Source organism: Podarcis raffonei, chromosome 14 (genome assembly GCF_027172205.1).
Source record: "Podarcis raffonei isolate rPodRaf1 chromosome 14, rPodRaf1.pri, whole genome shotgun sequence".
Lineage (NCBI taxonomy): Eukaryota > Metazoa > Chordata > Lepidosauria > Squamata > Lacertidae > Podarcis > Podarcis raffonei.
Window position 1 is genome coordinate 362,984 of NC_070615.1, and position 25,773 is coordinate 388,756.

Below are 25,773 nucleotides of genomic sequence, written 5' to 3' on the forward strand. Positions count from 1 at the left end.
GGCCCGTGGGCCAGATGTGGCCCAATCGCCTTCTCAATCCGGCCTGCGAACAGTCCAGGAATCAGCGTGTTTTTACATGAGTAGAATGTGTCCTTTTATTTAAAATGCATCTCTGGGTTATTTGTGGGGCATAGGAATTCGTTCATATCCACCCCCCCAAAAAATATAGTCCAGCCCCCCACATGGTCTGAGGGATGGTGGACCAGCCCCCTGCTGAAAAAGGTTACTGACCCCTGATTTAAAGGGTATCTAGAGGGTGCTTCCACTTACGTGATTTTCACTTATGTGCCAGAACATGTGGGGAGTTGCCTGTACTAAAAAAGATTAAAATTTCTGTCAGCATTTCAAAGCATCTGGGGAGGCCTGTCTAAACAAAAATGTTTTCAGCAGGTGCTGCTGGACTCCAGCTCCACTCAGCCCCACCCAGAGGGCTACTGGTCTGAGCGGACGAAGGATCCCCACCTTGGTTGCAGACAATAACAGAGTGTTTTCTTTCCTCCTAGGAAACCAGGCTGAAGGAAGGGATCGTGAAGCTGAAGCCTCATGAGGAACCTCTCCGCTCAGAGCTGCTTAGTGGAAAGTTCACCATCCTGGTGAGTAAGGTGCTTTGCTTGGGCAGACAGAGCTGTGGATAAGTGTGGAAGTTGGGCTTCCTGTTTGCGGAGGCAGGGGACACATGTCTCCATAGTGTGGTTTTAGATCATAGAATCATAAAATTGTAGAGTTGGAAGGGACCCCAAGGGTCATCTAGTCCAACCCCCTGCAATGCAGGAATTACAGCTGAAGCGTCCATGACAGATGGCCATCCAACCTCTGCTTGAAAAACTCCAAGGAAGGAGAGTCCACCACCTCCCAAGAGTGTCCATCCTACTGTTGAACAGCTTTTACCATCAGAAAGTTCTTCCTGATGTTGAGTCAGAATCTCCTTTCTTGTAACTTGAAGCCATGGGTTTGAGTCCTACCCTCCAGAGCAGGAGAAAACAAGCTTGTTCCATCTTCCGCATGACAGCCCTTAAGATATTTGAAGATGGTTATCATATCTCCTCTTAGTCTCCTCTTTTCCAGGCTAAACATACCCAGCTCCTTCAACTGCTCCTCATAAGGCTTCATCTCCAGACCCTTCATCATCTTGGTTGCCCTCCTTTGCACACCTTCCAGCTTGTCAACACCCTTCTTAAATTGTGGTGCCCAGAAATGGACATAGTATGTATTCCAAGTGTGGTCTGAGTAAGGCAGAATAGAGCAAGAATTTGACTTCCCTTGATCTGAACACTAGACTTCCTTCTGTTGATTCAGAATAGCATTAACTTGTTTGCTGCTGCATCACACTGTTGACTTATATTAAGCTTGTGGTCCACTAAGACCCCTAGATGCATTTCACATGTACTACTAGTAAACCAGGTGTCCCCCCCATCTTATACTTGTGCATCTGGTTCTTCCTGCCTAAGTGCAGAACCTTACATTTCTCCCTGTTGAAATTCATTTTGTTAGCTTGAGCTCAGTTCTCCAATCTGTTAAGGTCATCTTGATTCCTGATTCTGTCTTTTGTGGCATCAGCTACCCTTCCCAGATTGGTGTCTTCTGCAAATTTGATGAGCATCCCTTCAATTCCTTCATCCAAGTCATTTATAAACACATTGAACAACAATGAGCCTGGGACACAACACTGTGGTACCCCACTTGTCACTTTTTTCCAGGATGATGAAGAACCATTAATGAGTACTCTTTTACTCTTTGGGTTTGGTCAGTCAACAAGTCACAAATCTACCTAACTGTTATCTTGTTCAACCCACGTTTTACCAGCTCCCTTGCAAGAATATCATGGGGACTTTGTCAAAAACGTTACTGAAGTCAAGTTACACTATGTCCACCAAATTCCCCTGATCCACCTGATATATTATTGGAATGGGATACTAAAGACGAAGAAATAAAGGAGGTCATGACAAAATGGGCAATGGACTTGGGATACAATATAGAATATGAAAAGTGGTCGAAATTATGGAGAAATGGAATGAAATTCACAGCATGCGTCACACTCAGAGAAAATTTGGAAAAGATGATGTCTAGGTGGTACATCACACCAGCAAAATTAGGAAAAATGTACAAAACAGGAAATAAGGCCTGCTGGAAGTGTAAAATCAAAGAAGGCAATGTTTGTTTTATTAGGTTTATCTCCTTTGTTTTCCTCCAAGGAGGTTCAGGCCCTGTAGATCACTTCTGCCTGTCGACATTTTTTATCCTTGCAGCAACCCTGTGAGGTAGGCTGGCAACCCCTGCTTTGCCTCAACGTTCCATGCCATCAGGTAGAAAACATGCGCAATCTCATCTGATCCGAAAGCTAAGCAAGGTCAGGCCTGTTTAGTACCTGGATGGGACCCCCCTGGGAACACCAGGTGCCACGGGCTTCTGCTGGGATAGCTCAGTTGGTAGAGCATGAGACTCTTTAATCTCAGCCACGGGTTCAGCCCCATGTTGGGCATTGCAGGGGGTGGACTAGATGGTTCCTTCCCACTCTATAGTTCTAGGATTCTAGGATTTGGTCATGCAACAGCCAGAATTCCAAAGTGGCTTTGAACGGATTTTGACTTTTTATGCCTCTGCAGAGACTGATCTGCCCCTCTTCTGCTTCATTGCTGATCTTTTATCTCTGGCATTTTTGCAGAGCGTACGAGATCCCACTGGAGCATCGATTGCCCTCTTCACTGCCAAGTTGCACCATCCCAACAAAAGCATCCAACATGTGGTCCTCCAAGCGCTCTTTTACTTGCTGGACAGAGCTGTGGAGAGGTGAGTAGAAGACTTTCCATCCCTGTGAGGTTTGCTTCTTTCAGATGACCACACTTCAATAATGTGTGTGTTTTCCCCTTTGGCATCCTGTGTGCAGCTTTTTTTGCAGCGTTGCCTTCTCATCTGACCCAGAATGAGATCCATATAAGAATACAAGCAAAGCCTTGTGGATCTGGCCAGTGGCCCATCTAGTCCAGCGTCCTGTTCTCACAGGGGCCAAACAGATGCCCCTGGGAAACCTGTAAAGAGGACCTGAGTGCAAGAGTCCTCTCCCTTCCTTCGGCTTCCAGCAACGGGTCTTCAGAAGAGCTTACTGCCTTCAGTTGTGGAGGCAGAGCAGAGCCCTCAGGGCTCGTAACCACAGAGAGTCCTCTCCTCCATGAAGCTGTCTAATCCTTGGTGGCCATCACTGCCCCCTGCAGGAGGGAGTTCCATAGTTCAGCTCTGTGCTGTGTGAAGAAGGACTTTCTTCTATCTGCCCTGAATCTCCCAACATTCAGCTGGAAGCCCACAAATTTCAATGTTATAAGAGAGAGAGAGAAACTTTCCTCCATCCCTTTCTCCTTGCAATGCATAATTTTATAAACTTCTGTCATGAAGAAGAGTGCATGTTAATTCTGGATAACTTCAGTCAAATAGTTAAGCACATACTTTATCCTGTTAAATTAAAATACTTAACATTGACTGGTTTATGATCTCAAGGATCACAAGGACCAAAAGCCCATCTTGTCCTGTCTCTCATGGTGGCCAACAAGATGCTTCTTGCGAAGGCCACAAGCAGGACATGATTCATCAGCGATCTCTCCCTGTTACTTTCCTCCAAAGGGTATTCAGTCATCTGCTGCCTCTGATCCTGGAGGTTCAATGTAGTAATCATGACTTAATGGCCAATGACAGACCTCTCCTCCTTCATGGATTGGTCTTACCTCCTTTTAAAGCCTTCTGAGTTGGTTGCCCTCACCTTAACCTCTGGCAATGAAGATTCCTATCAATTAATCCTGGGCTGTTTGCAGAAATACTTCCTTTTCTCTCTGCCAAACATGGGAGGACCCTGAGCTCTCATGGAATGAGAGTGGGAGAACATCTCCCTATTCACCAGGTGTCATTTTAGAAACCTATAAGCAGCACCCTAAACATCTCAGGTTCTGCTGATTTTTCCATTTCTGTCCTCATTCCTATACAATGGATATGCTGTTGGGCTGTTACCAAAGTCCTAATTTGTGCACACTTTCTCTTTTCTACCCCCTGCCAGCTTCGAAACTCAGCGAAATGGCCTGGTATTTATATATGACATGGCAGGCTCCCACTATACCAACTTTGAGCTGGATCTCAGCAAGAAAATCCTGAACCTTCTGAAGGTAAAAGGAAGGGCCATTGGTGTCGGGGGGGGGCAACCTCTGTTTCTGCCAAGGGCTGCACTCCTGTGGGGTTGATCCCTACCAGCGGCTGTGTGCTGGCTATGGGCAGGGATGAAACCAGTGGTGGACTGGGTCACCCACCCCAGTAGGCAGGACCCCCTTCTCTCTCTCTCTCTCTGTCCTGCCCCCCTTCTCTTTCTGTCACCCCCCTTTCCCCTCTCTCATTCTCGCTGGCTCCCTGCCCAGAAGCCTTAAGCAATTGCTTGTCAAGGGCTGTGGGAAGGAGGCCAAGGATGGATCCTGGATGGATCCTGGAGTCGCTTGGAGTTCTGTCCTCCCTCTCATTGCGGAGGTTCCCCTTGGTTTGCCTAACATTATGGCATGAGGGGAGGCATCAGGAATGGGGCATTTTACGGAGTAAATAAATGGGGTAGCTGTCAAGGTGGCTCTTGGCTCGGAAAGATGGCAAAGTAGCCACGAGGATTGGGTCTTCCTCAGCCTGCGATGTCCCTCCAGACGTTGTTGCACTACAAGTCCCATCAGCCTTTGCAGTGGTCATGCTGGATGTGGCTGATGGGAGCTGTGGTCCAACAGCAACTGGAGGCCACCCGGATGGGCCGGACTGACCTTGTCTCTGGCCTCCCCCTTGCCTACCTTGGGAGGGGGAAGCAGCTGGAGGAAGGCTGTGATGCTGCTCTTAAAGGCTTAAAGGGTGATGGGCCTGGGAGTCGGGTGGTCCTTCTGTCAGTAGCCAGCATGTCTAGTGGTTAGACCATTGGATAAAGACCTGGGAGACCAGGGTTCAAATACCTGCTCGATCAGAGAGCTCCCTGGGTGACCTTGGGGCAGTCGCAGCCTCACAGCCTAACCTACCTCACAGGGTTGTTGGGAGGGGCAGGGAACCTGGTGTGCCACCATCAGTTCTTTAGAGTAAAGGTGGGCTATAAATGTGGATAATGGTGGCAGGAAGAGCCATAATAGTAGCAGCCAAGAGGCATAGCTGTCAACTTACAGATTTGAAAATAAGGGACCGGCAGCCTCAAAAATAAGGGGCCAGCAGCCTTAAAAATAAGGGATCAGCAGCCAAAATAAGGGATTTTAGTCAGCCAGCTGAAATGCAAAGTTAAAAGGGGCAAAATAATTTTGGAGAGCAGCGCCGGTTTTTAGCCCTTCGTTTCCAGAGGTTGCTGCTCAAGACACCAGCTGATGAAACACTGCAATTAAATAACTACAAGCAGCAACCACTTTTTGCACAAAACAAAGTCCAAGCTACGAAGATGCTGCTGCAGTTCTGTATCTTTTCTCTCGTGCTCCATCTGCAGCTCTCAGTTCCATCAGGCGGGGCAGGAGGAAGGGGGGGGGAAATAGCGCCCGAAGTAAACCCGCAGATCAGACCATCTATGCTAGTCTACCACTACAAATCTATGGGAGAAGCGCTTGCGGTCCTTCCTCCGCTTTCCCCCTCTATGGTTAGCCCTTGGAACACCTGCCCGTGCCTCCACCTCCTCCTCCTTCTCCTCTCTCTGAACTGCTTTCTCTATGGTTGCCCTCGCTCTCCTTTCAAGGCTCCTCAGCAATTCATAGGGCACACCAGGCTGCCCATCTCATCCGGGTCCTTCGGTGGCACAGCCGCAGTACAGCCTAGCGGGAGCAGTGGCGGCGACAGGCAGAGGGGAGGCCCCAGGCAGAGACACTCAGTTTGGCAGCTGCAAGGAGGATGGCGGCAGAAGGGCCCGGGGCTCCCGGGGGCCGAGGCTGGTGAGAGGAGGCTGGAGGGGGGCGAGCCGAGCAGCCAAGCAACACAGTTGGAGCCTCCCTCCTCCCTGGCCGGCAGGGAGGGAGAGAGGGAGAAGAGCTGCTTCCTTTGAAACCCGGGAAATTTAAGGGACATCATAAATAAGGGACAGCAGCGGGACACGGCACTGGGATAAGGGAGTTTCCCGCCAAATAAGGGACAGTTGACAGCTATGCCAAGAGGTAAGGTATCAAAGATTCTGTATGATTAAGAACATAAGGAGAGCCTTCTGGATGAGGCCCATGGCCCATCCCATCTAGCATCTTGTTCCCACAGCAGCCATCAGATGGCTGCAGGAAACGCACAAGCAGGACCCAGGCCCAAGAGCCCCCTCCCCGCCTGTGGTCTCCAGCAATCAGCATTCAGAAGCATTATTCCCTCTGGCCAGGAGAAGGAGCAGAACCCTCCTGGCTAGTAGCCATTGAGAGCCTGCTCCTCCATGAATGGGTCTAATACTTTTTTAAAGCTGTCCCAAGTTCTTTTTTAATGCCCCCTGAATCTTCCAACCTTAAGATGTATTGGCTGTCCACATGTTTTAATGTTATGGGAGAGGGAGAAAAACTTTTCTCTCTGCTCTTTCTCCCTGTCATTGATCTTTTTATAGACTTCTCTCATGTTGCCTCCCTTACCTCCCTTTTCTCTTGGGACTAAAAAGTCCCAAATGGTGCAACATTTCCTTGTTGATTTACACTCTTAAGCATGTTACTCTTAGAAGGTGCCTACTTTTTAAAAAAAATCCTGTTGGTATTTCACTTTTGAAGTGGGAGAGCTCTCCTCTCTTGCCCAGTGACATCAGTGTGGTGCAGAGGATGTTTTCACCTGCACTGGAATACCAAGATACCTAGTCATGCCTTTTGGATGGTCCCTCATAAACTGGAGAAAGGGACATACAATGGTACCTTGGTAGTCGAACAGCTAGGCTGCTAAACAAATCGGCTCCCGAACACCTCAAACCCGGAAGTGAGTGCTCTGGTTTGTGAACGTTTTTCAGAAGCCGAGCATCCAATGTGGCTTCCATGGCTTCCAATTGAGTGCAGGAAGCTCCTGCAGTCAATCGGAAGCCTCATCTTGGTTTTCAAACCATTTTGGGAGTCGAATGGACTTCGGAATGGATTAAGTTCGAGAACCAAGGTACCACTGTACTTAATTTAAGCAAGTTTATCCACTAAGGCCTAAAGCACTGGGGATGTATCCAATAAAGGCTGTACCCAGACTAGGCCTATTGAACAGTCATGCCTGTCATTTTTAAATGGGTCTAGTCTGAGTGGGGCTAACATGGAACACAATCCACCAACTGGCTGATGAGATGCTGGTGAATTGGCAAATCACAGATATGGAACACAAATGCAGAACCAAAGAGGTCATCACCTTGGACAGGATGACAGCAGTCCCTGCGGTTCAGTCAAGGCATTTGAAGCCATTTCCCAGAAAAGTCAGAAGCAACCATTTCCTCTACTTAATTGACCTTTTTTAAAAAACAAAAAAACCCAAAATTAAACTAATATAAATAAAAAAGAGCATTTGAGGTTCCATAAATATGTTCATCCAATTAAAAGTGAGTCAGTTAATTACCCTGGAGCAGTGGAGTGCTTGTTCGCAATCGGAGCCTATGTCATGGAAACTCTCTCTGTCCCTTAAGCCCGAATAGGAAGACCGTGCAGCGGAAATGTGTTCTCTCCCCACCCCCTGTTAGGACTCCTTTTTATTTAGTTCATTGTTTCACAACAAAAATGCAAAGAGCAACGGCCTTTTACTGAGTCAAACCATTGTTCCATCTAGCTCAGTATTGCCTACACTGACCGACAGCAGCTTTCCAGGGTTTCAGACTGGACTCTCTCCCGGCCACACCTGGAAATGCTGTTGGGGAGGGAACTTTTCTCTGCATGTAAAGCAGTGACAATAACCACAACCTCCCCCCAACAAAATTCTCTTGTTGGTTTGCCAGGGAGGGAGGAGTTGCAAAGGGACTGCAAAATTGCCTTCCAGGTTTCTCTTCATCTTCTGTGGAGCCCTGAAACCTCACTTTGCCATCTTTGCATATACTTGGGTCTCCCTCTGTTGGCCACAGGAGGAGAAAGCAAAAAGGTTGGCAAGAGGGTGTTGCTGTCTTGCTCACAATCCAGATTGATTCCCGTTTGGCTGCTGGCGCTCAAGCCAGTTGCCCGACTTTCCGAGACACCTGTGGAAATCCTTCCTCTTGGACCAGCACTTTGAGGCATTGGCTGAAATGTTATATGGCTGTCTCCAACTAAGTTCTTCTCAGGGTAGACCGATTGCAGTTAAGGAGACTAAGTTGTGCCCATTAATTTCAGTGGGCTTACTCTCAAGTCAGACTAGAGTGAGTTATAGTCCTGCAATAAGGCTGAGTGAGCCTTTGACACTTCAGGCAGCAGCTGCTGGAGGGGAGCAGCTGAGCCCCCGGCAATCCATCTCCTTGGGAAGACAGAGTCGTATGGTGGTGCGGCTTGTTGGCCCCCTCCCCTCGGTAAAGCGGCCTGCTCCCCTCAGGTGTGCTAGAGGATACACCTGAGGTAAGTTTCAGATTCTGCACATGGCAGGCAGATTTGATTTGGTCCTTTGCCTGAGGCAGCCAGATGTCTTGGGCTGACTCTGGAAAAAAACATAAACAATTGGCCTCTGCCTCATAAGAAGCACCTGCTGGATCAGGTCCCTGTGGCCCATCCAGTGGCCAGCCAGATGCCTCTCTGGGGGAAGTCCGCAAGCAGGGCTGGAGCGCAAGATCACAATTCTGTCCCCTTGCGATGCTCAGCAGCTGGTCCTCACAGGCATCACTTTCTCTGTCTATAGGTCAGGCAGGGCAGAGCTGTTGGGCCATAGCCATCAATAGGCTTCTCCAGAAACCTCGTGTGTGCGTCAAGTGGCTCCCTGTCATGGATAATGCTGATAGCGATTCAGAAACATAAATTTCCTCCTCCAAACTGTTCTTCCCTGCCTCTTCTCAGGGAGCCTTCCCAGCCCGTCTCAAGAAGGTATTCATTGTGGGTGCTCCTATGTGGTTCCGAGTTCCATACTCCATCATCAGCCTGCTGCTTAAAGAGAAACTCCGGGAAAGGGTGAGTGGGCCTCCACCGTTCACCATCTCCATCGTGCTGCTCCTCCTCCTCCTCCTCCTTCTTCCTACTGCTACTGTTGTTACTATTACTGTTGTTATTAGTTATTGTCCGCCCTTTCCCCTAAGCTCCTAGGGCAAGTTGCAACAATCAAAACACAGTATTAAAAACAGTTTAAAACAACTTGCAATAGCTGAAATAAGGTGGGATCCAAAAATATGCACCTCAAGTGTCACAAGCCAAGATAAAGAGGTGCATCTTCAATGTTCGCCGGAAGCTACCGTATTTTTCGCTCCATAAGACACACCTAGTTTTTAGAGAGGGAAAGCAAGAAAAAAATATATTCTGCGCAGAGCATGTAAGCGGCTCTCGCTTTTCTTGCTTTAAACCCTTCCGTCCCTCCTCCCGCTTCACTGGGAAGCCAGCAGAGCAAGAGCAAGAGCTGTGCAGCGCCTCTTCTGCTGCCTCCCAGCAAAGCGGGATGAGGGACGAAAGGGAGCCCTTACAAGGAAGCGTTGAGCAGAGCCTGGCAGCGGCTCTTGCTGGCTTTTCCGGGAGGTGTGGGAAGGGACAGAGGACAGTCTGTCAGTTCCTTCTCCCTCCTCAGGGAAAAGCCCCCAAGAGCCGCACTCCCTTTATAGAGCCACGCGGAGCGTGTGTGTGGATCTTGGGGGCTTTTAAACAAACGCTCCACGCGGCTCTTTAAAGGGAGCGCTGAGCAGAGCCTCCTGCCTGCATTCGCTCCATAAGACGCCCACACATTTCCCCTTACTTTTTAGGAGGGAAAAAGTTTGTCTTATGGAGCCAAAAATGTGGTATGTAATGAAGGTGCCAGGTGCACCTCTGTGGGAAGGGTCTCCCACAACTTAGGGGCCACCTCAGAGAAGGCTCTCTCCCAGTCTCCCCTCCCCACCGTGCCTGTGAGGATGAGGAAACAACTAGAAGGGCCCCCTCTGTCAATCTCAGCACCTTGTAGGAGGTTTTGTGGGGGAGGAGGCAGTTTTCAGGTATGCGGGGGGGCAGGGGGGCTGAGTAATTTATGGCTTTAAACACCCACCTGAGCACCTTGAATTGGGCCTGGAAACAAACTGGCAAGCAATGCCATCACCTGACTGCTGCATTTTGTTGTTGTTGTTTAGTTGTGTCCAACTCACCTTCCAGGGCAGCCCCACACAGAGTGCAGCGGAGGCTTCATGTTTTGCTGTGCCTCCCTTTCCACCTGCCCCCTCTCTTGTAGGTCCAGATGGTGAAGATGTCTGAGCTGAAGGAGCACCTGCCCCAAGAGTGTCTCCCCGAGTACCTGGGCGGATCCCTCAAACTAGATCCCCTCAGCTGGAACTGCAGGTTCCTCCCACAGCAGAACGGCCACCCGGACCCCCTTGATGAGCTGATTCTGGTGCCACTGGCATCCCCCCGGGACAACGGCTCGGTGCACACGCCGGGGCCAAAGGCCATGACGGTGCAGGAGGTGCTGGAGCACGTCACCCAGAAGCAGAAGCGGGGCATCTATGAGGAGTACGAAGGCATCCGGCGCAGGAGCCCGGCAGGAACATTTGCCTTCTCCTTGTAAGGGTTCAAGTGTGGCACTGGGGGCAAGAGGTGTGGCAGAAGGGGGAGGGTGATTGCTCCTGGTGCCCCTTGCCAGGGGAGCACCCATAGGATTCCGCAGTCTTGGGAAGAGAAACTCCCCTTTCCTTGCCCCACCCAATGTCCAGTTTCATCCAATTTCTGCAACATTTCTTAGGTCTTCACTTGTATTTTTTTAAAGAAATAGTATTTATTGAAGTTTTAAGGTTACAAAAAGAAAAAAGAAGAAACACCAGATTAAACAATAGCAAAACAACACATCACAATAAAAAACAGAAAAATAGAAACAATTAAAAAAAAGAAGAAAGGAAAAAAAACAAATCGAACCTTCCCATAACTTGTCTTTCATTTGCTTGTTTCCCTGACCTCCTCACACCTCCCTTTTTTGTATTCTAAGTCAATTATCCATTTCAGCAAATCCTTTCCCTCTCTTCAAATTTTTATCCTGAAAATTTATCTTGATCTTAATATAAGTTTACTTTCCCTCCTTTCACCAATTAACAGTCTATTTTTCTTAAATCTTTGTTACATTTTTGCTAAAATCACATAGATTCATTCCAACATCATTCTAACATTCATTAATTTTACAGTGTTTCTGTAGATAGTCTTTAAATTTCTTCCAATCTTCCTCCACCGACTCTTCTCCCTGGTCTCGGATTCTGCCAGTCATTTCCGCCAGTTCCATATAGTCTCTCACCTTCATCTGCCATTCTTCCAGAGTGGGTAGATCTTGTGTCTTCCAATACTTTGCAATAAGTATTCTTGCTGCTGTTGTGGCATACATAAAGAAAGTTCTGTCCTTCTTTTGCACCAATTGGCCGACCATGCCCAGGAGAAAGGCCTCTGGTTTCTTCAGAAAGGTATATTTAAATACCTTTTTCATTTCGTTATAGATCATCTCCCAGAAAGCCTTAATCCTTGGGCATGTCCACCAAAGGTGAAAGAATGTACCGTCAGTCTCTTTACATTTCCAACATTTATTATCGGGCAAGTGATAAATTTTCGCAAGCTTGACTGGTGTCATGTACCACCTGTATATCATTTTCATTATATTCTCTCTTAAGGCATTACATGCCGTGAACTTCATACCTGTGGTCCATAACTGTTCCCAGTCAGCCATCATAATGTTATGTCCAACATCTTGTGCCCATTTAATCATAACAGATTTCACCGTTTCATCCTGAGTATTCCATTTCAACAGCAAATTATACATTCTTGACAAATTCTTAGTTTTGGAGTCTTAACAGTTCTGTTTCCAATTTTGATTTTTCCACCTGGAAGCCAATTTTTTTATCCAAATTATATGCCTCCATTATCTGATAATAATGAAGCCAATCTCGCACTCTATTTTTTAATTTTTCAAAACTCTGCAGTTTTAATCTGTCTCCCTCTTGTTCCAAAATTTCCCAATTATTTCGGCCATTTAGCCTCCATATTGAGCTTTTTCTGAGCCTTCGCTTCCATTGGTGACAGCCACCTTGGGGTTTTATTCTCAAGCAAATCCTTATATCTTATCCAAACATTAAACAGTGCTTTTCTGACAATATGGTTTTTAAACGCTTTATGTGCTTTGACCTTATCATACCACAGATACGCATGCCACCCAAAGACATTATTAAAGCCTTCTAAGTGCAACACATCAGTGTTCTCAAGAAGCATCCATTCTCTCAGCCAGCAAAAAGCGGCTGATTCATAATAAAGTTTTAAGTCTGGCAGGGCAAATCCACCTCTTTCCTTAGCGTCAGTTAATATCTTAAATTTTATTCGAGGTTTCTTGCCCTGCCAGACAAATCTAGAGATATCTCTCTGCCACTTCTTGAAACACTCCATTTTATCTAATATTTGCAGTGTTTGAAACAAAAACAACATCCTTGGCAATACATTCATCTTTATCGCAGCAATTCGGCCTAGCAATGATAGCTTCAAGTTTGACCATATTTCTAAATCCTTTTTCACTTCCATCCAACATTTTTCATAGTTATCCTTAAACAGTTTCACATTCTTGACAGTCATAAATAACCCCTAGGTATTTAACTTTCTTAACCAATGTTAACCCTGTCTCCTTCTGAAACCTTTCTCTCTCCATCACTGTTAAATTTTTCTCTAGGACTTTGGTTTTCATCTTATTCAACTTAAATCCTGCTACATGTCCAAATTCTTGAATCAATTCCAGTACCCTTTTAGTACTAGATTCTGGCTCCTGTAGTGTCAATACCAAATCATCAGCAAATGCTTTCAGTTTGTACTGTTTAGCCCCAACTTGTATTCCTTTAACTGTTTGGTCCCTTCTAATCATGTTTAAAAGAACTTCCAGGACCGATATAAAAAGCAATGGAGAGATTGGGCAACCTTGTCGTGTTCCTTTCTCTATCTTAAATTCTTCCGTCACTACATTATTCACAATTAATTTAGCCTTTTGTTCTGAATAAATTGCCCCTATACCGTTTTCAAACCCTTGACCAACCCCCATCCCCTGTAAATTTTTCTTCATAAAACTCTAGGAAATATTATCAAAGGCTTTCTCCGCGTCCACAAATATCAAAACTGCTTTAGTATTAATATTCACTTGTAACTTTTCTAAAATATTAATTATGTTCCTCGTGTTGTCAGATAAGTGTCTACCCGGGAGAAAGCCAGCTTGGTCTTTATGAATTTCTTCTACTAATACCTTTTTTAGTCTCTTAGCCAAAATGTCTGCAAAAATTTTATAATCCACGTTAAGCAAAGATATGGGGCGGTAATTCTTAAGCTGTGTCTTCTCAGACTCTGTTTTCGGTATAAGTGTAATATAAGCTTCCTTCCACGACTCTGGTGCCTTTTCCCCTTCCAATATTTCATTACACACTTCCTTTAAAGGCTGTATTATCCATTCTTTCAAGGTTCTGTAGTATCTTGAAGTCAAACCGTCCGGTCCTGGGGATTTACCCAATTGCATATTCTGGATGGCCCCTTCTATCTCTTGCTCGGCTATTTTGTAATTCAACATTAACTTGTTTTCTTGAGAGATTTTTTGTAGCCCATTTATTTTCAAAAAACTGTCTATGTCCATTTGAGTTTCCTGTGTATATAGTTGTTTAAAATACCTCTGAAAACATTTTCTAATCTCCACTGGATTCAGTATATTCTTCCCTTCTACTTCCAAATTTGTAATAGTGATAAGTTTCTGTCTTTTTTTCATTTGCCAAGCCAATAGTTTTCCACATTTATTTGCCGATTCAAATGTCTTTTGTCTCATCTGTTTAATTTTCCATTCTATTTCCTGATTTATCATTTTCATATATTGTACTTGATGTAACTTTATCTCTTTCAGAATCTCCTGCAATTTTGGCTTCGCTCTCAGTTTCTTCTCTCCTTCCTTTATTTTCTCCAAGATCTTATCTTTTTTCTCATTTTGGGCTCTTTTTTGGATCACATTCTGTTGTATCAAAAATCCTCTCATGACCGCTTTACTTGCATCCCAAATTGCTCTTTTTTCTACTGTGGTATTCATATTTATCTCAAAATAGTCTCTCAAAGTTTTTTGGGCCTTCTTAGTCACTTCTTCATTCCTAAACAATGTGTCATTCATCCTCCATCTGAAGGAACCAGATGGTGTTAGTTTCATTTCCATCTTCATAGCATTATGGTCGGAGCAGATTTTAGGGCAGATTTCCACCTTTCTGGTCTTTGGAACCAGCCCTCTAGTTACCCAAATTTGGTCAATTCTTGTCCATGTCATTTTGGCCTCAGAGAAGAAGGTTCCCTCTCTTCCCATAGGGTTTCTAATTCTCCAAATATCAACTAAGTCCATATTGTCAGTCATATATAAAAAAAATATCTTTGGCAATCACTTGTAGCCTTGTTTGTGGCCTGCAGAGCACCAGGTGGTTGGCTCAGAGAACAATCAAACCAGCTCTTGACTGTGGTCAGTGTCAGGGTGTATCCTGTCATTTTTCAGGTACACTGGGGAAATTTATCCCATGCGGCAATGTGCACAGGAATTAAGCTCTCCAAGAGATCCATATTGAAGAACATAAGAGGAGCCTGTCGGTTCAGCTCCACGGCCCATCACGTCCAGCCTCCTGTTCTCACAGTGTCCAGCCAGATGCCTCTCTGGGGGAAACCCACAAGCAGGATTTGAGCCCAAGAGCAGCCCTCCCCTCCTGTGGTCTTCAGCAACTGCCATTGAGAAGCCTTGCGGAGGCGGGGCAGAGCCACTGTGGCCCCCAATAGCCTCTCCTCCAAGGATTTGTCAAATCCTCTTTTAAAGCTGCCTAGACAGACGGCCTCCACTGCCTCTTGCCTGAGGAAGGACTTCCCTTTTATCCGTCCTAAATCTTCCAACACTCAGCTTCCTTGTATGTCCCTGAGTTTGTGTGTGTGTGTCTTCTTTAATCCAGAGGCCCCACAAGGCCAGGTTCCCCATCTCCTTGTGTTGTACTCACTGTGCCTGCTCTTGCTTGCCACAGGTCTCCCTTCAACCAGGAGAAGAACAGATATGGGGATGTGCCGTGCCTTGACCAAACGAGGGTGAAGCTGTCCAAGCAATTCAGCTATCCAGAGGTAAGCTGGCTGAGAGTTTTGGCTCTGCAAAGCTGACTTGTATTGAATCGGACTGTCGGTCTAGCTCAGCCTTCCACAATCTGGTTCCCTCTGGTATTTATTGGCTATATTTATTGATCACTCTTTTTCCCCCAAGGGTAACTCAAACTAACTTACAAAATCTAAATGAATAAAACGCACAATAGTAAAGGTCAATCCTGATTTTAAAACATAGAATTCAAACGGCCTACAAAGTAAAGGAGGCCAGAGATTGAAGGTGAAGAAGGGCCTTGCATAATGATCCCAAGGTCTGGGCCAGTTCATAGGGGGAGAATCAGTCTTGGAGGTATTGGGTTCATGAGCAGCAGAAGGCTCCATAGGTCAAAACCAGCACTCTGAATTGGGAGCCAGTGCAGTCAGGCTTGGGTTGAAGGAGCATCTCCACCCCCATCATTCTGCCCGGACACTGAGGTCCAGCGCCGAGGGCCTTCTGGCGTTTCCCTCACTGGGAGAAACCAAGTTGCAGGGGGCGTTCTCGGTAGTGGCACCTGCCCTGTGGAACACCCTCCCATCAGATGTCAAAGATATAAACAACTACCAGATTTTTAGAACACATCTGAAGGTAGCCCTGTTTAGGGAAGCTTTTAATGTTTGATGGACTACTAATAAAAGTTTAATATTTTGTTGGAAGCTGCCCAGAGTGGCTGAAGAGACCCAGCCAGATGTGTGGGGTATAAATAATATTTATTATTATTATTATTATTATTATTATTATTATTTATTATATTTTGTGCTCCAGTGAGCAGCCTGGCCCCCAATTTTTGCACCAACTGCAGTTTCCAAGCCACCTTCAAAGGTAGCCCCACATAGAACACATTCCAATAGGACAGGATGCTGGGCTACAACTCCCATCATGCTTCCTAAGTGGTCCTGCTGGCTGGGGCTGATGGGAGCTGGAACCAAAGATCATCTGGGGGGCACCAAGTTTGGGAGAGTGCTATTGTCTGCACTGACTCAGAGCAGAGAGGTCAGTTTCTTCATGCAGAAAGTTCGAAAAATGCATATCATTATTCAAAGTAAATGCAAGCCAGAAATTGGGGTTCTTGTGCCATGCTTCCCACCCCCAAAAAACCCTCCCACAAATTCTGTGCTTGCAATCAATGTGAGCAGATGACATTTGTGGAAATGGCACCCCTGTTTTTTAAAGACATTTCTCTTCCACGTTTGTGTTGTCCAAGGAATTCTGGACAGCTTACTTAGTGTTTGGTTCCACCGCCATTATACTCTGTCAGGATGGTAAAGCAGATGAACAGCAATGAGCCCAAGATCGCCTTGTGAGCTTTGTGACTGAGTGGGGAATTCAGCCAGGTCTCACCGCTCTCATGTTCATTTACATGAGTTCTACATTTCCAGGCAACCCTCCAGAAGCAGTATGCAGAGTCAGGAAGTAGCTAATGGGGAAGGGCTGTCATTCAGAGAGATGATATTGTGCTACACCAACAACAGCTTAGGGCAAGGGCTCAGAGCTTAGTGGTAGAGCAGCTGCTTTGCATGCAAAAGGTCCCAGGTTCAATCCCCAGCATCTCCAGATAGAAGAACCATCAGGTGAGACGAAAGATGTTCTCTTCCTCAACAGCCGCTGCCAGTCTGAGTCAAGTGCCCTTGGTTACAGGGCCAACCAGGTTCTGCCTGAAAGAAGGCAGCTTTTTAATCCAGTTCATGTATTCATAGACAACAGACTGTCTCGAACCAAGCAGCTCCACTAGCAAAAGCATTTTAGATGGTGCAACAAAACTTCTCCTCCCTCTCCTTTCCCTGGGTACCCCCTAAATCGCTGCGGGTTTCCCTCCAACCCTCCCTCTGGAGCATTTCTCCTTCCTGCGTAGAATTGGGCCCAATTTAGCCTTTGGCATGCAGTGGTGCAGGAGGAAAGCCATGGGCTGTTGCCCCCCCCTTTTCTCCCCTGCACATACTCATGCGCCCCCCAAGGGTGTTATGGTGTGCCTCTGCTTGGGTGTCACTGCTTTGGCCTATCTGTCAGGGTGACCTTTCCTGTTGCGTCTCTCCAGCTGACAGATTACATCAACGCCAGTTTCATGGATGGCTACAAGCAGAGGAATGCATACATTGGCACCCAAGGTAGGGAGGCCCTGGGCACATCGGTGTTTGGGGTGGTGATCTGGCCAGGGGAGCAGGGTGGGTGGGCGGGCAGCCACTGCATTCCTGCAGAGACCGTGTTGCAGAGGAAGCAGTGGTGGCACTTTCCATCACAAGCTGAGATTCAAATTAGAAGAGCCTGGCTGGATCAGACGAAAGTCCCGCCTAATCCAGTGTCCTGCTTCTCATGGTGGCCGACCAGATGCCCCTTGGAAGCTCAGGAGCAGGACTGGAGTGCAACATCACTCTCCTGGCTGGTGAGTCCCAGGAACCGGCACGCAGAGGCCTGTTCCTTTTGACCATGGAGGCAGCAGAAGGCTTTGCAGACAGGAGCCACTGATTGCTGTTCTCTTCCATGAATCTGTCTGATCGCCTTTTAAAACCACCCAAGTTGGGGGCCATCACGGCCTCTTGTGAGAGCGAATTCCTTTTTATTATTAATTTTATTTATAGAATTTTTGAAGAGATAAACAATAATCCAACATCATTTCATGGAATTCCATGGTTTGGCACTGTGCTTCCATCGTTCAGCTTCATTGGCTGCCTCCAAGTTCTAACATTAGGATAAATAAACTATTTTTCTGCTTTCCCCATGCATAACCTTATGCACCTGCCATTGTATACCTTGCTCAGAATTTTTCCTGAACTAAAATGTCCCAGATGTAATCTTTCTTCTCAAAGGGATTTCTCCATTCTCCTTGATCTTTTTGGCGGCCCTTTGCTGAACCTTTTCCATCCCTACAATATCCCTTCTGAGGTGAGGCCTCTCTGCACCTTCCTAGGGTGCCTTTCCAGTGAGTTCTGCCCCCCACTCCAAGGTGTTCAGAGCTTTGCTGTGTACAGTTCTGGTCACGCCACCTAAAAATGGATATTGTGGAGTTTGGAGACATGCAGAAGAGGGCAAGTGAAAGGATCATGAGATGGAGTGACTCCACCATGAGGAAAGCTGGCAGCATTTGGGACTTCTTAGTTTAGAAGAAAGGCCAGTAAGAGGTGTTGCGAGAGAAGCTTATAAAATGAGGCATGGCATAGAGAAAGTGAATAGAGAATTTCCCCCCTCTCCTCTCTTGTAACACTCATAGACAACAAAGAAATCTGAATGTTAGAAAATTAAGGACAGGTAAGATAAAGTCCTTCTTCATACAGTGCATAGGTAACCTGTGGGAACTTACTGCTGCAGAAGGCAGTGATGACCCCCTCGCCAGCTGGCTTCAAAAGGGGGTTGGACAAATTCATGGAAGAGGTGCTCTGCTCTGCTGCCCTGGCCAGAGGGAATAATGTTTTTGGATCCAGTTGCTGGAAACCTCAGGAGGGGGAGAGGGCTCTTGTGCTCCAATCCTGCTTGCAGGTTTCCCAGAGGATTCTGGGAGAACAGGGTGCTGGGTTAGATGGGCCCTGGAGCTGATCCAGCACTTCCTCGTGTGCTTGGGATCCCCAGTAACTGGTATTCCAGGACAGGCAGCACTACCCAGCCCACCACTCCCCTGTCCAGCTCCTCAATGGAGCTAGCTGTGCCCCCAGCATCTCAATGCAGAGATAGGGAACATGTGGCCCTCCAGATGTGGTTGAACTTCCTGTTGCATATTTAGCAGATTAATTGCACTGCAGAAAGTGTGCTGGGGAGACCACACGTTCAGGAAACAATGAAGAAATGCAAAAATATATTTTGCTTGGCTTTAATTACAAAAACAAAAACTCCTCTTACATTAAATCTGTAAGTATGACCCATTCACCAGGGTAGTTAACACAACTTAACAGCACCTGCTATACTGCTTCACAGCTATAAAACTAGGTCATGATATTTACTCTGGCCTTTAAAGAGATACACATCTTGTGAAACAATAATGAACCTTAATATTTAAATAAACCATTCAACACTTCCAACTCCCATTAGCACCAAACCAACATGGCCAGCGGTCAGGGATGATGAGAGCTGTAGTCCAGTGACATTTGGAGGGCCACAGGTCCCCCCTGTCCCATCACCATCCAGGACCTCCCAAGGTGAGAGCTTCAGTTTTAGCTCTCTTGGCCAATGGGCTTGAACCAGAGGTTGGGGAAGCTGCGGGCCTCCAGATGTTGCTGGACTACAACGCCCATCATCCCATCATAGGTCGTGTGGGCTGGGGGTGATGGGAGCTGGAGTTCAAGGATTCCAGCAGGGCACCCTTTTGCCCATGGGCTTCTTGGAATACTTTGGAAAAGACCCCTAAGACGATGACTGTTGCCGCAGTTTTCTCACCACATCTTACGGTACTTATTTGGTGGGAATGCATTTAGCAAGTTAACCATGGGTTGAGGAGTTGTCTGAAGCTGGGTTTTAGCAAGCCAGGCTGTTGTTCCGCCCAGTCCAGGGCTCTCTGGCTGGCAGCAAAGCTTCATGAGCTGAGAGTCCTTTGAAGGGGAAATGCCAGGGAGAATGAATCCTTACGTTAAACCTTTAAATGAGGTCTAGTGGCTTTAGATGGGACCTGGGAAACCATGGTTTGCATCCCCACACAACCATGGAGCCTGGCAGAAGACCTTGGGCCAGCCATCTTCTCTCAGCCTCGTCTACCTCACAGGGCTGCTGGGAAGATGAATGAGGGGAGGGAGAACATCTGCATCACCTGGAACTCCTCGGAGGAGAAATAGGAGGCCTTCAGTTCCTTTCCCTTCTTAATCTGTGTCTGTCTGTGCTGCTGCTTCTCTTCAGGGCCGTTAGAGAACACATATGGTGACTTCTGGCGCATGGTGTGGGAGCAAAATGTGCTGGTGATAGTCATGACTACGAGGTGAGTGTTCAGGCAGAGCCACACCTTCTTTCTGCACCTGCACTCTGCCTTGGAACTGGGAGAGGCACAGGTGCCCCACTAACTGACCACCTGCCATTTGTGGGCTCAGAGGTTCAGGTGCCCACTTACTTATTTATTTCATGAAGTATATACATGGCTTGATTGTTAAAAAGAAAAGAAAGAAAATCCTCAGAGCGGTTTACAAAGAGAAAAAACAAGAAAGTCATCAGTAAAAAAGGATGCTTTAAAACATTCAGGAATCAAAATCTACAATAAACTAAGTAATGGGTGGGAGAACTGAAAAAAATTCACATCTGGCAACCAATGTGCCCCTTTGGCTTCAGATAGGACATGGGTAGGTAAAGGTAAAGGGGACCCCTGACCATTAGGTCCAGTTGTGACCGACTCTGGGGTTTCGGCACTCATCTCGCTTTGCTGGCCCAGGGAGCCAGCGTACAGCTTCTGGGTCATGTGGCCAGCATGACTAAGCCGCTTCTGGCGAACCAGAGCAGTGCACAAAAACGCCGGAGCGGTACCTATTTATCTACTTGCACTTTGACGTGCTTTTGAACTGCTAGGTGGGCAGGAGCAGGGACCGAGCAACAGGAGCTCACCCCGTTGTGGGGATTCGAACCGCTGACCTTCTGATCGGCAAGTCCTAGGCTCTGTGGTTTAACCCACAGCACCACCCGCGTCCCATAGGACATGGGTAGACAAGGCTAAAAAGCCCAGGACAGAAATGTTCATGGTGGCTCCTTGACCAGAAGCAAAGTATTTAGCATTAACTCTAGAAGTGTACTGTCAGGACTGGTCGTTGTCCTCTTCAGATCACCACACAAATGCTTCTTGTTCTTTTATAAAACTTTTTATTGCGTATTAACAAAACATTCTTATAAACGGTTCTTAAATATTATTCCTCAGAGTCACTTCTTTCAGATACCTTCTGAGCTCTGCTTCTCCATGACCAACCACCTTCAAAATGGCGAAGGCGCCTTTCCCTTCGTTTTCCCGCTCTTTTTTCTAACCTCCTGGCTAGAGCTGGCTTGTATCTTCCCTCCTCCGAATCTGAGCTAGAACTTAACCCTTGCCTTTCCTGGGAACAGCCGGTCCCTCCCTGTTGTTCCTGTTGCTCTCTTCTCTTCAATACACTGCTCTCCTCCCCTCCTTGGGGAATGCTTTCTCCCTCTGGGAAACTGGAATCTTCTAACTCTAACTCTTCCCTGACATGTACACTCGATTATGACCAAACTAAGCCTCCTAGAGCAAAATATACACCAGGATTACTCAAAAGCACACACACAAATTCCATAGAACCATTCAAATCCTTGAACTGTAAAGTTGGAAGGGACCCTCTGCAAACTGCTTGAACTTGGCCTGGTAGATATGCAGATGTCATTCACAGGAAACATGGAGTCTTTCTTCAGTGTGGACTTCTGATTATATCGGTTAGCCCTTCAACTTCCCTTTCTTGTGTTCAAGGCTGGAAGAAGGAGGCAGACGGAAGTGTGGCCAATACTGGCCATTGGAGAAAGACTTCCAGACTTGCTATGGAAACCTGACGGTCAGCAATCTGGGAATAGAGAACCTCAACCATTACAAGAAAACCATTCTGGAGATCTACAACTTTGAGGTAACCACAAATTTCTCTAAGTATTTCTCAAACTTGAGTCTTCAGCTATTGTTACACTACAACTCCCATGATCCCTAGCTAGCAGCACCAGTGGTCAGGGATGATGGTAGTACAACAACAGCTGGAGACCCAAGTTTGAGAAACACTGCCTAAGGCAGTATTGTGTTCTGGTCCTGAGGAAGAGCCCCACAAGACAAGGCAGGTCGGTTGTCCCAGCACCAAGGCGGGCTGCTAGGGAGCAACTTGCTCCTGGTGAGAAGGGCCATAGCTGAGTGGCAGAGCATCTGTTTTGCAAGCAAAAGCTCCCAGGTTCAATCACTCCAGGCAGGGTTGGGAGAGACTCCTCCCTGCCTGGAATCCTGGACAGACTATCCTGAGAATGTTTGTGTTCCTAATACAGACACAGGGAACTCTATAAATGGACAATGTGTGTAATGTCTGATTCATGTTGGACATTGTGAACATTAGATATGTTGATCAGTGAATCTGCAGTGTATCCAGCTGGAGAATATTCCTACTGATAAAGCAGAGTAAAACGCCTTGTGGACAGTCAACTGTTGGGCCTACTCGCAAGTGTCACTGGGAGGCCGAGGGCACAGCATACGCACTTTATGCAAGGCCTCTCAGAATTCTGGGCCAAATTAGCCTGAATTCAGCAGCAAGGAAGGCCAGGTTCTGCATTCTGAATAAATACTGAAAAGTTGGGTGCTTTCACTTATTTTGCACCTTTGATTCTGCCTTTTCTGTGGTGACCAGAAGCTATGCAGAACTGAGTCTCCAGTGTCTGGAAATCTTGATAGTTACATTTTGTGTTTCTTTGGGCTGTAGCCAATGTAAAGGTAAGGTAAAGGACCCCTGGACAGTTAAGTCCAGTCGAATTTGACTATGGGGTGCGGCACTCATCCCCTCTTTAGTGTTGAGTTAAATTCATGTGGCAATAGTGCATACTTGCCAGTGGAACGTTGTTTCGCAAGACAATGTGTAAGTGGCTTGCTGGCAACTTTGTGGCACAACAGATTGTGCAATCTGTTGCACAAAATAGTTTTCCCCAGTGCTGCTCTTGCATTTGATTAAACTGTTGTGCAACATTGCAACTCCTTAGTCAGCCAGCACAAGAGCCTTTGCCTGAGTGCACAGAGAACATTTAATAGAGCCCTGATTGCTCAGCAGCCATTGTCTCCATAGAGAGTCAGTGTGACTTAGCAGTTAGAGTGCTGCTCTAAGACTTGGAAGACGCGGGTTCAAATCCCCGCTCTGCAATTAATCTCACTGGGTGACCTTGGGCCAGTCACTCACTTTCAGCCTAACCTGCCTCACAGGGTTGTTGTGGGGGTTAAATGAGGAGAGGGAGAACCATGTATGCCACCTTGAACTCCTTGGAGGAAAAGGTGGGATAGGAATGCATTAAAATAAATAATAAACAAACAAACAAACACTTTCAAATATATTTACTTGGGGTTCCCATTATGCGTATACAGTTGGGGCCTGTTGCTTATGTCAACCTGTGAAGTAATTGTGACCCTTCCAGGAAGCAATCACTGCTGATCTAAGGAGAAGAGGGGTGAGAAATGGGGGGGGGCATGTCCAGGTAAAGGGACAGGCATAAGAGAAAGGACAGGCAAGAGTGGGGTCCATTCCTTTCTCCCCTTTCCGCCATTCTTCCATCCACAGAGCCGCGAAAGGCGACTGGTGACCCACTTCCAGTATGTGAGCTGGCCTGACTATGGTGTCCCGTCCTCAGCAGCAACTCTCATCGACTTCCTGGGGGCTGTCAAACATCAGCAGAGGGTGGCTGTCAGTGCCTTGGGGCCACGCTACAAAGGCCATCCTGGTGGGCCACCTATTGTGGTGCATTGCAGTGCTGGCATTGGCAGGACAGGTAAGGATGCCAAGACAAAGAAGCTTTCAGTGGACGCGGGTGGCGCTGTGGTTTAAACCACTGAGCCTCTTGGGCTTGCCGATCAGAAGGTCGATGATTCGAATCCCTGCGACAGGGTGAGCTCCCGTTGCCCAGTCCCAGTTCCTGCCCATCTAGCTGTTCGAAAGCACATCAAAGTGCAAGTAGCTAAATAGGTACCACTCCGGCGGGAAGGTAAATGGCGTTTCCATGAGCTGCTCTGGTTTGCCAGAAGTGGCTTAGTCATGCTGGCCACATGACCTGGAAAAACTGTCTGCGGACAAACGCAGCTCCCTTGGCCTATAAAGCGAGATGAGCGCCACAACCCCAGAGTCGTCTGCGACTGGACTTGACTTGTCAGGGGTCCTTTAGCTTTAGCTTTTTTTAATGGAAAGGTGGAGAAAGAAATCTGCCTGCAGCCTTAGTGACTGGTTGACGTTGACCAGTGATGGGGCCTTTTCCGTGGTGGCTCCTCATTTGTGGAATGAGGCTTTCCCAGGCACGGTGTGTCCCAGCTTTTTCCTTATTAACATTCAGCCAGGATTTCAAAGCATTCCTGTTCACCCAGGCATTTGACGGCAGCAGGTACTGTTCCTCCAGCAACCTGGAAATTAATCTTAAGGCTGTGTGGCTGTTTTTAGATGTTCTTAATTGTTTTTAAACAATTAAGGCCAAAAATGGAACATAACACCATAACACTGGCCAGTTGCTAATCTCCCTTTCCTGGGCAAGGTTCTGGAGTGAGTGGTCGCAGACCAGATCCAGGCACTTTGGGAAGAAATTGATTTTCTGGATCCATTTCAATTGGGGTTTGGCCTGGTTTTGTCACAGAAACTGCTTTGGTCACCCTGTATGATGACGTCTATTGAGAGACAGACAAGGGAAACATGTCCGTGTTAATTCTTCTTGACCTCTCAGCAGCTTTCAGTACCATTGACCATGGTATCTGGAGCGACTCTCTGAACTAGGGAGGGGTGGCACCGCTTTGCAGTGGTTCCAGTCCTACTTGGATGGTCGTTCCCAGAGGGTGTTACTTGGGGAGTGCTTTTCAGCCCTGTTGAACCTTCAATGTAGGCTTCTGCAGGGCTCAGTTCTATCCCCCATGTTGTGTAACATCTCCATGAAACCACTGGGTGGGGTTATCCGGAGGTTTGGAGTACATTGTCAGCAGTACGCTGATGACACTCAGCTCTATTTCTCCTTGACATCTGCAGGTGAGGCAGTGGAAGTGCTGGACCAGTCTTGGTAGTGGACTGGATGAGAGCCAAGAAACAGAAGCCCAATCCAAATAAGACTGAGGCTCTGTTGGTGGGAGGTTCCCTAGACCAGATAGGTGGGAGGTCGCCTGCTCTTGATGGGGTTACGTTTCCTCTGAAGGAGCAGATTCATAGCCTGGGGGTCCTCCTGGATCCTTTGCTGTCGCTCAAGGCTTAGGTGGTCTCAGTGGCCCAGAGTGCCTTCCATCAGCTTTGGCTGGTGGCCCATCTATGTCCCTATCTGGACAGGGAGAGCATAACTACTGTTGTCTATGCTCTGGTATCCTCAAGGTTAGATTACTGCAATGCGTTCTATGTAGGGCTGCCTCTGAAGACGGTTCGGAAACTTCAGCTAGTGCAAAATTCAGCAGCCAGGTTGCTTTCCGGAGCAAGACGGTTTGAGCATATTACACCGATCCTGGTCCGACTGCACTGGCTACTGATTAGTGTCCAGGCCCAATTCAAAGTGAAATTAAACATATTAATTCATCACTTAAATAGAATCCTAAGCCAATTAAATATCTGCAAGCTGTTTCCAGTTAATTTAACTTAACATATTTAACTAATTTAATCTTCCTGATACTCCTCCTCCTTCTGGTCGCGGACTCTTCTGGTCGCGGACTCTTCCGGTTAGGTCAGCTAGCTCTGAAAAATCCATCCTCTTCATCTGCCATTCTTCCACCGTTGGTAAATCTTGCATTTTCCACTTTTTGGCTAGTAAAATTCGAGCAGCAGTTGTAGCATACAAAAATAATTTAACATCTTTCTTGGGCAATTCCAAACCTGTTATTCCAAGAAGAAAGGCCTCTGGTTTCTTTATAAATGTATATTTCAACATTTTGTTCAATTCATTATAAATCTTTTCCCAGAAGGGACAGGTCCACCACATATTTTAAAAGGTTTCTTCCTTTTCTTTACATTTCCAGCATAGATTATCACAGTT

General features: G+C 46.9%; 1 protein-coding gene across 6 annotated transcripts in view; it reads left to right on the top strand.

Annotated features, from left to right (window-relative positions):
• Positions 1 to 25,773, top strand: part of PTPN9 (protein tyrosine phosphatase non-receptor type 9) — a 94,274-nt gene that overhangs the window by 54,187 nt on the left and 14,314 nt on the right. For all 6 annotated transcript variants that reach the window (XM_053364490.1, XM_053364487.1, XM_053364489.1 and 3 more), the window contains 10 exons: positions 504 to 593; positions 2,663 to 2,787; positions 4,040 to 4,145; positions 8,904 to 9,014; positions 10,249 to 10,577; positions 15,047 to 15,140; positions 17,189 to 17,258; positions 19,969 to 20,047; positions 21,527 to 21,677; positions 23,349 to 23,556. In XM_053364490.1, the coding sequence (XP_053220465.1) occupies positions 504 to 593; positions 2,663 to 2,787; positions 4,040 to 4,145; positions 8,904 to 9,014; positions 10,249 to 10,577; positions 15,047 to 15,140; positions 17,189 to 17,258; positions 19,969 to 20,047; positions 21,527 to 21,677; positions 23,349 to 23,556 (1,363 nt within the window). The remainder of the gene's footprint in view (positions 1 to 503; positions 594 to 2,662; positions 2,788 to 4,039; positions 4,146 to 8,903; positions 9,015 to 10,248; positions 10,578 to 15,046; positions 15,141 to 17,188; positions 17,259 to 19,968; positions 20,048 to 21,526; positions 21,678 to 23,348; positions 23,557 to 25,773) is intronic.